General features: G+C 39.0%; 1 protein-coding gene across 1 annotated transcript in view; it reads right to left on the bottom strand.

The window, feature by feature from the left end:
* Positions 1–16454, bottom strand: part of LOC127438035 (calcium-binding protein 7) — a 50877-nt gene that overhangs the window by 10694 nt on the left and 23729 nt on the right. The window contains exons 2-3 of the mRNA XM_051693301.1: positions 572–715; positions 64–176 (exon numbers count right to left, since the gene is read on the bottom strand). Of these exons, the coding sequence (XP_051549261.1) occupies positions 64–176; positions 572–715 (257 nt within the window). The remainder of the gene's footprint in view (positions 1–63; positions 177–571; positions 716–16454) is intronic.

Below are 16454 nucleotides of genomic sequence, written 5' to 3'. Positions count from 1 at the left end.
ACAGAATCAGCAGAATGTGTGCCTCTTGTCACTTGAAATATCAGAGAAGTAGCTAATAATCACCTTCCAGAACACAGAGTCAAAATCGGTTCCGTTGAACTTGTCAGGCATTCCGGCAGCTGTGAGTTTGGGCCCCAGAAGGGTAACGAATTCCTCGAAATCCACCTGGCCATCTCCTGCAACAAGAGTCCTTGAAGTATTAGATGCACTCTAGCACAATATGAAGATCCAATTGTTGTAATTTGCTCTGGAATATAAAACAAGTCTCCATGCATGTCTAGACTAATCAGATGAATTCATGTGCCATTTAGAGCGAACGTGATCTTGCATTTTTTAAAAAAAGCTAGATGCAGCTCAGTGATTGGAACATTTTTAAAAGTTAAAGTTCTTTAACTGACACGGCATCTTAAAATGCGCGAGGTGCTAAAAAAACAGTGAGGCGCAAAGACGTACGTTTAGTGTATGTTTGCATAGAAAAAATATTTAAAAACAGGGTAGGCGGAGACAAGAAAGCATTTGGAACAGAACAGGCTCTTAGCCAAATTCAAGTCAAGTATGTTCCTCTCCTCACCATCCATGTCGAGTCTTTGAATGATGACCTCTAGCTCGACCTCATTGGGCATATACCCTAAAGAGCGCATGGCCATGCCAAGTTCCTGCTTTGAGATGAATCCATTCCCATCTCGATCAAACACCTTGAAAGCCTCCCGGATTTCTGAGGAATAGAATCACACATAGCATCAACCACACACTCTAGTCATAAATCCGTAAGACAGGTCAGAAAGTTTTATGCTCCCAATATTGAAACAGAGTAAGAAATAATTACTCATCAACATTGTTAAAAGAGACAGATATTAAAATCATCACACCTAAGTGACTATGAAAGAAAAGAGATGATTATTGGTTTTCCCAACAATAATTCACGTTCTGCTCCTTAAATACTCTCAGCAGAGCGCAGCCCCTTTTGCATCTGTAGAATGCTGCAATGCATATGGTTGGTTGAGCCATATCGTTTCGCCATATATGCACTATACATCATCATTAAGTCATTTGAAATTTTCCACTTGTCATGCTATAATGTCTTATTCCTAATTATGAAATATGAGCCACTCTGTCAGCTAGATATTACTACGAATCCGAATAATGTATTCAATACGGAGTGTGAATACGAGTATTCGCTACTGTGCCTCGCTAACTTCGCTGTTGGTTTGATAAATGGTTATTTAGACACAGAGTCCAAACAAAAACAGCACATTAAATCTATTGCTCCTCTGAGTAAAGGAAATTATACAGGAAATATGAGCAAAATACAACAAATGACATTACTGCTGTCCAAATAAGACTACCGCAACAGATTGAGAAATCAACTTTATTTTCTTAATAATATGGTGTGGGGTCTAATTTAGTTAAATTCTAAGGAAATGTGTGTAAAGACATGTGGATGGAAACACAGCTATTGAAGCTCAATAACTTACAAGCAAAAAGAAGACCAGAGAACATCTTCGTTACTTAGTATTTTGTTTTCTCTCTAAAGAACTGAATGTATTACAACAAATTGCTTCACATTTTGAAAGGAAAATATTTATAGTCTTATTTGGGGGCAATTTTCATCACTTTGAAAAAAATTGTTTAAACAATTATTTATTTGTTTCTGTAGACAGCCTAAGTGCTAATTAAAATGGGAATAACAAAGGAAGCAGGAAAATGAACTTCTAAGGTGACAGAAGCTAAAACATCTTGTAACTTACAGTTAAAAGTGTCTAAGTATGTCATGTCTGTGCCACTAATGTCATCAAATGGAATTGCAAACATACTGTCTGTTTCCTAACTGGTTTCCTGAACACTCCCGGTCTACCATTGGTTGACAAACAGACAGTTATTAAAAACAAATTTAGCCTATTTAGAATTTACACATTTCAATTTCATATTTCTAATAATTTCTAACAATTGAATTGAGTAATCTTTAACAAAACTAAATGTAGTTTTATTAATTACATTTTGTTAAAGATAACTCAATTAAATTTGTAATGTAATTCTGTTATGAAATTGAAATGTGTAAATCTTAAAAATGGAGCAAAATATTTTTTTGAGTGCATTCCAAACTCACATCACTGGTTAAGTGAATGCTGCTGGTAAACTTTACAGTAAGGTTCCATTCATTAACAATAGTTAATGCATTAGGTATCATGAACAAACAATTACCAATATACTTTTCCCAGCATTTATTCATCTTTGTTAATGTTAGTTAATAAAAATACAATTGCTCATTGTTAGTTCATGTTGCTTCATGTGCATTAATACAACTTTTGATTTGAAAAACATATTAGTAGTTGTTGAAATTAACATGAACAAAGATTATTAAATGCTGTAAAAGTCTTGTTCATCGTAAGTTCATGTTAACTAATGTTGTAAACTAACGTTAACAAATGGAAACTTATTGTAAAGTGTTACCATGTTGCTGATTGAGATGTTCAAACAGAACAATAAAAAGTGTTTATTCAGTGTTTACACATTTTAGTGGAATCAGCTTAATAATGGCTTACTTGTAGTTGTCTCTGCATATTACATTAGGATGGGAGAAAGTATTTAAACCTCAAAATATTACACATATCACCTTTTACATGGATGAATATATTGTATAACTATCAGAAAATACAAACTTGATACAATAAAATTAAAAACATAGAAAATTAAGCTTGAAGGCTTCAATCTAACAAATAGCCAGAAATATGACTAATAACAATGTCTGGTTACCACTGGACTACAGAAATAGGCATCAGGTCTCCTGTCCAAATATATCCTGCTTTGATTGACAGTGACGTAGTTAGTAAGCAAAGGTGGTAATTTAAGTCTGTTAATGCACGCCCATCATACAGAGACTAAACCCACATATAAATGGAAGGTTTATTGCTTACCAACATGTGTTTGCAAATATGTAGCCTACCAAACCCTTGCATAGTGTTTAAATAACAAAATTAGTATTGAGTAAATTTTGAAGACTGAGATTTAAAGCTGTGTAATTTTTTTCAATGTTAAAATATTTTCTCCTATCTCAGCTTAATATGCAAATGCTGGGTTTGTGGTGATATTAGAACACTGTTCTGTTTGTTTGAAGATTCCACTTTGTAGTGTTATTATAATACACTACAAATGGGGGAAAGCTTGGGAAAGCTGTTTAAAAACAATAATTATTTTTGCAATTCCATTTGGTGATGCTAGTGGCATAATGCAGGAAATACCATAATGTTATTATGTAATGAATACACAATACAGTTCTTGTTTGGAAAAAATAATAATGCACTCTGCATGAGTAATTTTAGGGCATTTCTGTCAAGTTTGAGCTAGTTTTTTTTGACGATAAACATAGAAACACTTCTCAGCTCAGTTGAAAATTTATAAGAAAATTGCATCTAAAGAACATGAAAGCTGGGGGAAATTGTGAAACACTCTAAACTTGAGTAAACTAGCAGGGCTCTAAACAGTGGACTCAATGTTCATTGTGCAACATAGCTTTTGGGAAACCCACCTCTGCTTGTTGCTAGGCAACTGCACAACTCTTTCGACCTACTATTGTATGGACCTTCCTTCATGAAAGCGCTTGGTTTCCACAGTATATCAAAGAGTTGTACCTGTTCCTAAAAGTACCACTTTCTGTAAAAAATAATTATATTTTTGGAAGTCAAAAGTACCAGCTGCTATCATGCATTAATATAAAATGATCCACTTTAGAATACATTTACAGAAGTGTGGCTTCCAAAATACTGCTTTTCAGAATATCTGTATGTATTTCACAAGTGATTCTGTTTTCAAATGACTAGATTTCAAAATATTCATCATTCAGCTCTGCCAACAAGGTAATTCTAAGCAGCTGATATTTTATTTACCATTTTGTTCAAATCAACCAAGAACCAACCTGCCTTGAACTACACCTGCTGTATAATTTACATATTTATAACTTTCAGCCCACTGCTCATGAAATGTTCATAAAAATACAAATTATACTTTCTTTTGTCTTTTAAATGACATGGAAGAGGTTTTCTGTAGACAACTTTTTTATTTCATTCTTATACATTTTTCATAGTTTTGTAAAAATAATGGAGTTCAAGTTGAGCTTGGCTCAACAAATTAACATTTTTTTACATATCTTGCCAGGAACAGATCTGATTATGGAATTGCCACAGGTGTTCACAGAGCAGAAAAAACTTAGATTTAGTGACATATGTGGTTTAAGAGAAGTCTATGCCAAAGCAAGATGCTTTTCCAGGCTGCTGGAGATGTTGAGGTTCATTATAAACCACTTTAGTTCATCTGCATTTATTTTTAAATGCCTTTTTTTAGGGGACTCCTGGAGGTGTTAGAAAAACTTCTATTTCTATATTTCCTGATCTCATTATTGTTTGTAATTCATACGTAGCATTTACATGTACATGTTTGTACATTTGGATAGACGCTGAAACATAAAATCTGGATTTAAAGTATATTGACAATGACAATATCTAAAGCTTGCATGTTTTTACATATACATATACTGTACGTACTGTAAACTCAACAATATAAAAAATGTAATAGGCAGATAAATGTACAGTGACAATTATTTTAGTTACAAAATGCTACTATTTAGATATTTATGAGCTGCTGATCCCACCACTACCCCTGAACCTAACCCTAACCATTACTTTATTATATAAATAATGCACCAGGCAGATAAATGTAATCACAATTATTTATTGGGGGAAAAAAATAGCAAAACACTGTACAACAACGACATGCTTCATTCGAAGTGCTCTTTGAGCCGCAGCATATTAAGAAAACTCCTTTTGTGTCCCATCAATGCATCATTTTTATTAAATAAATGTAATGGCATTGAACATTTAATTAATCTAATTGATTATATATACAATCAAATCATCCAATTAATTCCATTAATTCAAAATAAGTATTTGTAAACATTTGTATGTCTCTAATACGTAAAATTATACTTACTCTTTAGATGCTGTCAATAAGTTAATACTGTACATTTCAGTGTCTATGCAAACTCAAACAGAGTGATCAGAACCTCAATGCGAATTCGCACATTATACTGCTTATTACACAGCTACTTACTAATTAATAAATATATGGACATGAAATATTGATTTGAGTTGAAAGTATTTTATTTTGTGAGAAGAAATAGTGATATGAGACACATGAAACTAGAACAGCTATGTAGGAAATCAGTTACCTTGGACAACAGACAATTATACTGTTTAGCAGTCACTATAAAAAAATATTTGACAACACAATATCGTGACTGACCACTCAGAATCAAGTACCCCAGCGAGCTGTGTAATAAGCATATTTTTATATTTCTTTATTGTTGCTTTTTATATGTTTTCTCCGTTAGGGATTATTTTTTTCCCTTTATAGTTTATCTCAAACAACACAAATTTATCAAGGACATCAAGGGACCTCCAAATAAAGGATTCCCAAGCTCTATTTGGAAAGTGTCATTCCTTTGATGTTGTTTGCTTGTGAATATGTGCTCTTACTTTATGGTAAAATATTAAATAAATAAAGTAGGCAATGTTTCCCTGATGTTATATAACAAGAATAGTCAAATATTTTTTTTAATTTCTTTTTTTTCACTGATAGGAACAGATGGGTATTTCTTAGTCATGGACAAATAATAACTAGGAAAGATGAATTAAAAAGTTCTTCAAAGAGAGCTAGCTAAGTAATCGTTTTCCAGTATTAACTGACTCTTTGTGAGCTCCATATAGAGAGATTAAACTCATATGGTCATGACAGCCAGTATAAAACAGTGCTCTAAGAGAGATAGATAACACATCCATACTTTGTCTGTCCTACAGTGAGATAACGGATGAATCACATTTAAACTTCCTCTCACATGGCATTCGTATCTGATGACCATATGCTCAATGGTTTGCCAAAGTATTATTACATAAGACACTTTCCAGTGTAATTACAGTGTTAATTTTGGAGCTTAATTTTAAAGAGCATATGTTTTTGAATATTATGTCTGCAGTGATATACACTATACTTACAGTTATTTCTTTCTAAATATAAATGGATTTACCATTTACCACAGCTTTGCTCCAACATTATTTAGTGTTATAGAATGGTTTACTCAAAAAATGAAAATTATGTCATCCCATGTCCAAACCCTTAGGATTTTCAATTTTCAACACAGAGGAGGTCAACATGCTGTTTTCAAGAGTTCTGGTACCCTAGGATCGGCCACATTATGCCGACTGACTGACAAGCAGCATCTCCTGTCAGACATGTTTGCATCGGCTCCAGTGTGTTTACATTCCCCTAATTTGTGACCGCAAGCACGTTGCATCTACAGTATGGGAGACCCGGGTTCGGATACCGCATTGAAACCAGGAAGTAATCGCATTCGCATATTCAATGAGGAGCGCAATTCAGAGTCTGCATTTTTCCCTCTAACATTACATTTTTACTCCACTGATGGTTAGGTTTGGGGTACAGCTTATAAAACATGCATTCCTCTTCACTGTATTACTGACCACGTTTACATTCACTTACGAAAACTGCTTATTCCAGGGTTTTTGTAGAAAGCAGCATTCTGAAACTTCATGTAAACGAGAATGCTGTTTTGTTTACACTTATGTAAGAGCACTTTTGTTTACACTTATGCGGCTTATGTGGTCATGTAAATGCATTAGCGCTGTTCTAACAGGTTTTTAAGGAGTGCGCATGCGCGTGAACAGACTGGATAACAAATGTCAAAGGATGGAGCACAACAACAAGATAACACAGTAGAAAGAATTCAACATTTCTGGGAGTACAGTCGAAAAAGCATATACAATATAACTTATAAACATTTATACACACCAATGTAAAATATCGACTGTCACTTACATTTGCGTTTATGCGCTCAAGTACATTGGGCAAATCCCGGAGTTTTATGTAAGAGGGAAACCCCACTATTGAAGCGCAATTCCGCTGCAGGTCGTGATAGAAATTGAAGGAACAACACAGTAACAACTCTGGAATATTTGAAAATAAAGCGGAGCAACAGAGAAAACACATTCCTCGGATGTCATGTTTGTTATCTACACAAGCGTCGTGGGAAATTACATTGCTATACATCTCTGTGTATTCAAATTGGGGCATTCACATTCAGTTACGTGACTTGAAAGAACCAATGATATTTGTCATCATTGATCTCAAACCTAGCATAATGCATCTTAAGCTCCATATTTGAAAATTTGCAAACACGCATTACATTTGAGAACACAACTGACAAAAGTGAAACTTTTTTGGTGCTTTTTTGTCCTTTTTGAAGCTTGACAACGCCAGTACCCATTTACTCTGATTGTTTATAAAAGAACAAAAGCAATGTGAACAATCTGCCTAACATATCCATTTGTGCTCCACAACAGAAAGGAAACCATTTGGGTTTGGAACAACATAAGAGTGAGTAAATAATGACAGAAATGTCCATTTGGGGTGAACTAACCCAATTTCACACCTAAGAAGTGATTTTCATACTGTACATATTTCATTACAAATCATTATAAAACCACACCATCAACATATCACATGGTTTGAATCATATTGTGTAATTCTCTTCAAATGCCCTTTGCTGTCCCTTTGTTGTTCTGGGATTTTTACTGTTATTGAACCTGTGTGTTTAATCCCTGTGCTCCTTTCCTTTTAAAGTCCTAAGAGCTTGAAAGGGTTTGCAGGATCTCTATCATCTGAAAGCAGGGGAGCGTCTAATACACGCTGAAGCCCTGTTTGATGTGTGAAGGTGCAGTTGCACTTCAAAAGTGTAATGTGCCACACAGTTCTCATAGAGATGCTATTGAGAGAGATAGACATCAAAGTGTAGATGTGGGGTTAAAGAACTTTCAACCCTTCAACCCAAACCTCCTTCTTTCAAACACACTTATTAACATATGGTGCATCTATCTATCTATCTATCTATCTATCTATCTATCTATCTATCTATCTATCTATCTATCTATCTATCTATCTATCTATCTATCTATCTATCTTCTGTCTGTTTGTCTGTCTGCCTGCCTGCCTGTCTGTCTGTCTGTCTGTTCAATAGAGTCTTATACAGTAATAAGGCTAAATTGTTATAAGCTAACAGTGAATAAAGCAATTACAAATACACGCATAACTGGTTTAGTCCATAAAATGGCCTACATTAACTTCATAAGAAAAGCATATGAATGTATTCATTCAAAGCAATACTTTTAATGACTCCACACGCCCGTCCCCTTCCACAACAGGCTTCCCTCAAACGAGCTCTTTATGTAAAACTCTTAAAAATCAATTTCTACAGAGGCAATCTTCAACTTTGTGGGTTGACAAATGGAGTGTGTTTTATATGCATGTTTTAGTCTGTGTGTGTGTGTGTGTGTGTGTGTGTGTGTGTGTACTCTGGACTATTTTTAAACATCTGTGGCAGGCTTAATCCATCTTGTGTGGTGAGACGGCGTGGCAGATCTGAATATTACAGTAACCGTATTTTAACAAGACTCTTGAGTATTCACATAAGTATTAAATAGAGCAGCAGACCACTGTGTTGTGGGGGACTTGCATTTTAATTTCTGGTACTATACTGTACAGTATGAACCTCCAGAGGAGACAAAATCACATAGCAATTTTGGGGTTGTGGAAAAGCAGCTGCAGGTGCCTTCCAGCCACCTGAATTAAGGAGTCTAAACACAGCAGTTTAGCAGAAAGACTAGAAGTAAAATTCTTTCATTTTCTATTGATTGTGTGTAATAGTTTTTGTAATTTTTTATTTTTTATTTCTTCTATTGCTTCAAGATTTCATGGATGACTTAGTACTATCTCATCACAGAAATTTGTCTCCAAAAAAATAGGCAAATTCCATTGAAAAAGTAAAGTATTATAAATACAAATTATTAAAGGGATTGTCCAGGTTCAATACAAGTTAAGCTCAATCGACAGCATTTGTGCCATAATATTGATTACCAAAAACATTTTTTTAAAAATACGTTTGACTCGGCTCTCATTTATTACTGTACTATAAGTTTATAAACGTTAAAATAAACACTTTTTCTAAAGTATTATGGGAGGCAGATTCTGCCAATTTTAAATAAATTAATAAAAGGATAAAAATGAAAATGAAAATGAAAACCCGATTAAAAATTTAATTATTAATTCATTAATAATTATTTATTGTCCTTCCATGAAGCCTAGAATCCACGATACAGCACTTTTCGAGCCGCAAGAGTTGTGATATCAAGTTCACATTTAAAAACACCAAGCAAGCATTACAGAAAAATGCAGTAGTGATTTTTGTTTCACCAGCCAGCTGAATAAATGAACATAGCGTTGGAATCACACTTGTAAATATATGCATCATGCTTGCAGCAGGCTTTATTTAGCAGATGTTACAGGTAAAATAAATATGTTAATTCAGTCTAATTGGATTGTTTCCCCATCACAGCAAATTAAAACTCCAATATTCCCTCTATCATAGTATCAAAACTAAAAAAATCACTCATATATGCCAGTGATTTGTTTTATTGGCATAAGAGCAAGCTTAATAAGTAAGTCTTTCCTAACACAGCAAAATGAAAATGAAACATCTGATCTGCTTGGATCTGGCATATGGCATAATCATAAGCGTTCGCACCGGCAATGTCATGCCACGATCCAGTAGAGAGAAAGATTCTCAACTCAAGGAATGTGTCTCATGAATTTATTTTCACCAAAGTCAGTGGTCTCGTTTCATTTGGGATGCTTATTGATATAGGCTAAATATGGATGTAATTACAAAAAAGGAAGTTTCAAACTTGGATGACCTCAGAATCAGAATGAGCTTTTTTTTTTTTTGAGCGTTTTAATTTGCTGTGATGGGACACAGTCCAATTAGACTGAATTAAAGTATTTACCTGTAACATCACACAGGGACCTGGTGCTCTCACACCTCAGCCGACTAGTTGACCCGACAGCTTCGGGTCAACTGGGAAAAGAGCAAGCTCCTCCCGGTTCAGAGCATCTCTTTTCTCGGTTTGGAGTTGGACTCAGTCTCCTTGACGGCGCGCCTTATGAACGAGCGTGCCCAGTCGGTGCTGGCCTGTTTGAAGGCTTTCAAACAGGGAACAGCGGTTCCACTGAAACTCCCTCAGAGGCTCCTGGGGCATATGGCATCCTCGGCGGTGGCCACCCTGCTCGGGTTGATGCATATGAGGCCGCTTCAGCACTGGCTCCAGATTCGAGTCCCGAGATGGCCATGGTGCCACGGGACACACCGCGTGACCATCACGTTGGTCTGTCACCGTCTTTTCAGCTCTTGGACCGACCTCTCGTTCCTACGGGCAGGTGTTCCTCTAGAACTGGTCCCCAGGCGCGTTGTGGTCATGACAGACGCCTCCAAAATGGGCTGGGGCGCCGTTTGCAATGGGCACACAGCCGCCGGCCTCTGGACGGGTCCGTGACTGCATTGGCACATCAACTGCCTTGAGTTATTGGCAATTCTGCTCGCCCTGCGGAGATTTCGGCCGTTGATCCAGGGCAAGCACGTGTTAGTTCAGACAGACAACACGACAACGGTAGCATATGTCAACCGCCAAGGTGGTTTGCGCTCTCGTTGTACGTCACAACTCGCCCGCCGTCTCCTCCTCTGGAAGCAAGCCACTCACATCCCGGGCAACCTCAACACTACGGCGGACGCGCCGTCACAACAGGTTACCCTCAGGGGAGAGTGGAGACTCTACCTTCAGGTGGTCCAGCTGATTTGGAGTCGATTCGACAGGCACAGGTGCACCTGTTCACCTCCCAAGAATCCTCCCCATTGCCCACTCTGGTATGCCCTGACCGAGGCCTCCCTCGGCATAGACACGCTGGCACACAGCTGGCCCCCTGGCATTCGCAAATATGACGTGATGAACCCAAGTGCAGTTTTATTTACAATCGTGGAATCTTAAAAAACCCTAACTATAAACATGAAATAAACATGAACATAAACTACTTGACATGAAACTAGACTTGACATAAAACTAGACTTGACATGAAACAAGACCTGGCTTGACTTGGCTAGACTTAAAGAAAACAACAAAGTTAATTCACAATACCTCACGAGAGACAATGGCAAACATTAGGGTTTAAATACACAGACATGGGTAACAAGACAACCAATGAACAGACAGAAATATAAACAATATAACAAGACTAATAAACTTAAACCAATGACAAACTAGAACTGATAACAAAGTAATAAATCAATGAACCAATAAAAACTAGACACATGAACAGGGGAAACACATGACAAGATCACATGAGGGAACAGGAAATCACATGACATGACTAGGAACTAAACTTGAAAATAAGACATGAAAAAACATGAACAAAACACATAAATGTGACATATCCCCCCCTCTAGGGGCGGCTCCCGACGCCTCAAAACATCATAGCAAAGTTAATAGGGAGCTGGGAGAGAGGGGGGTGGTGGGGTCCTTGAAACGTGGCCTGGCAAGATATGGCGTGAGGCGTGGCCTGGCAAGACAGGGCATGGGGTGTGGGAACAGGGCAAAGCCAATGGAAAGTAGGGCCCTGAGAGGCTCGAGGGGCGGAGCCGATGGGGCTGAGGACCAAGGCAGAGCCGTAGGGATGGAGGTCCCTGGTGGAGCAGAGGCAGGCCTGGACCGTGGAGCAGAGGTGGGCCTGGACCGTGGCAGAGGCGGGCCTGGACCGTGGTGCAGAGGCAGGCCTGGACCGTGGCGCAGAGGTGGGCCTTGACTGTGGCGCAGAGGCTTGCTTGTGACATGGCATGGAGCAGTCTGGGGCTTGGCTGAGACATGGCATGGAGCAGGCTGAGGGCTTAAATACACAGCCTGCTCCATGGCTGTGACATTGCATGGAGCAGGCTGAGGCGTGGCTGTGACATGGCTGTGACATAGAATGGAGCAGGCTGAGGCTTTGCTGTGACATGGCATGGAGCAGGCCGAGGTGTGACTTGGCATGGAGACTCAGGCGTGGCTGTGACATGGCATGGAGCAGGCCGAGGCATAACATGGCATGGGGCAGACTCGGGCATGGCTGTGACATGGCATGGAGCAGGCTGAGGTGTGGCTGTGACATAGAATGGAGCAGGCTGAGGCTTTGCTTTGACATGGCATGGAGCAGGCCGAGGCGTGACTTGGCATGGAGCAGACTCAGGCATGGCTGTGACATGGCATGGAGCAGGCCGAGGCATAACATGGCATGGGGCAGACTCAGGCGAAGCTGTGACATGGCCTGGAGCTGACTCTGGCATGGCTGTGACATGGCCTTGAGCTGACTCTGGCATGGCTGTGACATGGCATGGAGCAGGCTGAGGCATAACATGGCATGGGGCAGACTCAGGCGAAGCTGTGACATGGCCTGGAGCTGACTCTGGCGTGGCTGTGACATGGCCTGGAGCTGACTCTGGCATGGCTGTGACAAGGCCTGGAGCTGACTCTGGTGTGGCGGCCATGATGTGGAACTCTGGCTTGGCGGCCATGATGTGGAACTCTGGCTTGGCTGTGTACATGGGCAGAGACTTGGAAACGATCTCTGTGGTCGTATACATGGGCAGAGACTCGGAGATGACCTCTGTGGTCGTGAACATGGGCAGAGACTTGGAAACAACCTCTGTGGTCGTGTACATGGGCAGAGACTTGGAAACAACCTCCGTGGTCGTGTACATGGGCAGAGACTTGGAAACGAAAGCTTTTCTCCTCCTCCTCCAGGAGGCCGAAGTCGGTAACGTAGGCTCTGGGACGGACGAGGCTGGCAACGCAGGCTCTGGGATGGATGAGGCAGGCAACGCAGGCTCTGGGACGGACGAGGCTGGCAACGCAGGCTCTGGGACGGACGAGGTTGGCAACGCTGGCTCTGGGACAGACGAAGCTCGTTGGCCGTGGCAGGCGTGGGTGTTGGCTCGTTGGCTGTGGCAGGCGTGGGCGTTGGTTCGTTGGCTCGTTGGCTCATTGGCCGTGGCAGGCGTGGGTGTTGGCTCATTGGCCATGGCACGGGACTCCTGCTCGGCATCCACCTCCCCACAGTGAACGTAGAACCAGTGATCTGCAGGGCAAGGTCGATATACTGAGCGAGGCTGAGGGAACTGCGACCACCAGGCATCAGGGAGGAAATTGGCTCAGTTAATAGATAATCACGTATGTATAAACAATCACAAGCGTGATAAGGTGGTTGCATTTTTATCCCTAACATGGCATTTTGTCTCTACTAATGGTTATGGTTAGATTTGGGTTTTGGTTGGGGGGTAGATTAAATAAAATAAACATTTCTCTTCACTGTTTTATACCCTGTTAAGCTGAAAACAATAATTTTTACAACTGGCTTCTGGTGACCTCTCCTGGATATAAATGGATGTCACACTTGTTTATATGCTCTGAAACACTTACCACTTTAGCCTCTGGAGGCAGTGTTTTCAAATTCGGTTAGCATATTCCGATTTTGGCTAAAGAAACATCAGCACACATTTGCAGAATTTTATATGAGATCAGGCTGTTGGTTCAGTACTCCAGTCTCCCGCTGCCCTGTGCACATTTAGAGGGAATCTCTGTATACTTTTTAAAATTAAAAAACATAATTCACTCAACGGTGCTGCGGCATCGCGTCAGTAGATTGAAAAGTTATGGGTCAGAAGCCTACTTGTTGTTTTGGCGGCCAAATAGGCTACGTATCATTACTCATTTTAGGTGAGTAAATGCAAAATCGTAAGAAAGACAGGTGGGCATATGGCGTATGCTTGAGTATGCGCTAGAGTACACTACTGTAATCAACTGACATACTGCTTTTGGCATACTATATAGTAGGGAAGCATGCATATCAGACGTTTGGAGTGTGATTTGTCAGTACACCTAATTCAGTGTTATGCTATCTGTCAGGTAGTAAGGAGTCAGGCTTTTAAATCTTAATGCTGATAAGTTTTAAGTTGCCATTTAGACATGCAGTGTTAACTCACATAGTAAGGACTAAAGCCACATGGATTCATAGTAACATGCAGAATCTGAGTCAGGAAGAACAGTGTTAAATGAGATTCTCTTTTGTTTGTTCTCATTCTGATAATTGCAGGACGACAGAAGTTTGACACTGGATGGAAGGCGGATGTCTGCAGTCTTGTCAAACATTCACAAAGGACTGCTGATCTGTTGTCTGAAAAACTGCTCCTAAAATCTATCACATGATTTGAGAGAGAGAGAGAGAGAGAGAGAGAGAGAGAGAGAGAGAGAGAGAGATAAACACTTTATAATTCCGCAGACATTTCTGTGTAACTTTCCCCTTTCTTTGACATCTTCTCATTCAGTGTACACTGAGCCCTTCAACCTTCCTACATTTTTAATCCCAAGCAAAATCCCTTCCTCAGTACTATTTGTGGTATTGTGCTGTACTGTTTTCACTGAAGCATATGTTTTGAGAGAGCTGTATTTGACCTATATGAACTAACGCCCCCGTAACACCTACCCTCAGCATTGAGCCCTATCTTACAAGAGCGAACGTGAATGACAAAGCTCATGCAGAAAATCTAGTCCTCTGGATAAGCCTCTAAAGCACCAATCACGCTGCCAGTCAGGATTTTGGCTGACGCAGTAATAAGTTATGCAAATGTGGGTCTTTCTCAATATTGTCTTTCTCTACAATGAATTACAGGAAAGTTTCAGGTTCAATACAATGTTAGCCCTATAAACAGCTTCAGTGGCATGCCGTTGATTCAGACTGATCTCACTCTGAATTCAGCAGCTGTAGGTCAAAAGTTTTGCTACTGAAATCCTTCTATGCTTTCCGAAATTTGAATCACTGCTCCCAGTAACCAAAGCTAGTAGTGTTGTTGAATGTAAGGGCACATGTAAGCCCCAGTTTCTGAGTGAAACATCCACAGAGTGGCGCCAAAAGCAAGTTGTATTTTTAGTTGAAAATGATGTAACAGTCAACAGGAATGCATATTTTATTAACTCTTTCCCCTAATATAAACCCGACCCAAACCTTGCCATCAGTGGAGCTAAAATGTGGGGCTGGGAATTGCCACAGACCTCCCTGTTCGATATTACAATGATATTTCTAGCCGATTCGAAATGTATTGTGATATTGCGATTTTGTAAGTATTGCGATTTGATGTTTTGATGTTAATCAAAAAAAGATTAAGATTAAGTCCCTTTTCTCAGAAAGAAATGTCTATTGATGAACAGTTGTGTCTGAAATGACAAAAAAAGGATTGTTTTCTCTCTGTAATATATAATTTGCTGGTAAAAGGTAGGGATGTGCAAAACTACTAATTTAAAACTACCAGTCGACCAGTCAGTGCATTGTCTGAGCTAGGCGATTAGTTAGTGCACATGAGCCCATGTATAAGCCTGCATTATGTCCATTTGTATTCAACAAATAAATATATAAAATATATCATTATAACTTATCCGAATAATTTTGTTTTTTAGAATATGAAATATAACATATTTTACCATAGGCTATTACTATTATAATAATGATAATTTTGCAACATACAGATGGAAGCTAAAGAGTAAACTTGTTCAAGAACCATTTCTGGGGCTTTACTAAATTATAACACATGAGAATTCACCTGTAGTCCTAATGCCATTGCATGTTATTTTCATATGCATCCTGAGATAGTCTGAGATCCTATGCAGCAGTGGTGTAGTCCTACCAAAAAAAAGTGGTTTACTATTGCCCAGTCCCTGTTCATCTGACTGTGGGGTTGGGGGTGTCTGTTACTATAGATTGTACTTTACTGTACTTTACTTAACTGTAGACTGTGTAATCTGCGTCTAGAGAGCGGCGGAACTGCAACTCTATACATATCGTAAATGGCTCATTCCTACAATACTTTTACAAGTTTCTTCATGTTTCATCATTATAGGGACATATTAAAGATTGTATTAGTCATACTGGTCAAGTTAAATTACTAAAAAAAATTCTGATGTCCATCCAGTTAAATGGGCAGCATCAGGGTGGACAATAACAGGGTGGACATTCAGTAGATAAATTAGCCACTACATGGTCTGTGAATAATATCTAGGAAACATATTTGTAAACTAATATTTACAATTTTATTTCTGTTAACATACATAAATAGTGTATAATGACATTTTAAATTATATTAATTTCCCATCTATCTTCTCATAACAGTGTGGACATGTTATGCTTGACCACATATGACTAACACCACAAAATAAAGGAAAACATAAATAAAACAATAGTTATAAACTTCAAATAACTTAAAATAATTTTGCAGAATTGGTGATGTACACCTCCGGTGTGTGTGATGCAATTTCCTAACATACAGTCTTCAATGAAAGGTCATAGTATCATGACATAACAGGGTATGCAAAAATCAAGGGACACACAAAAAACCTCCACTATCAGTGTTAAAATTACACACTTACCACAAATGAATACATGTTAGTGAAAGAATGTGTTGGATTGGGGGGAGATAGAAATCC

This window comes from Myxocyprinus asiaticus, chromosome 4 (genome assembly GCF_019703515.2).
Source record: "Myxocyprinus asiaticus isolate MX2 ecotype Aquarium Trade chromosome 4, UBuf_Myxa_2, whole genome shotgun sequence".
Lineage (NCBI taxonomy): Eukaryota > Metazoa > Chordata > Actinopteri > Cypriniformes > Catostomidae > Myxocyprinus > Myxocyprinus asiaticus.
This window is presented reverse-complemented; position numbering and strand designations above follow the sequence as displayed.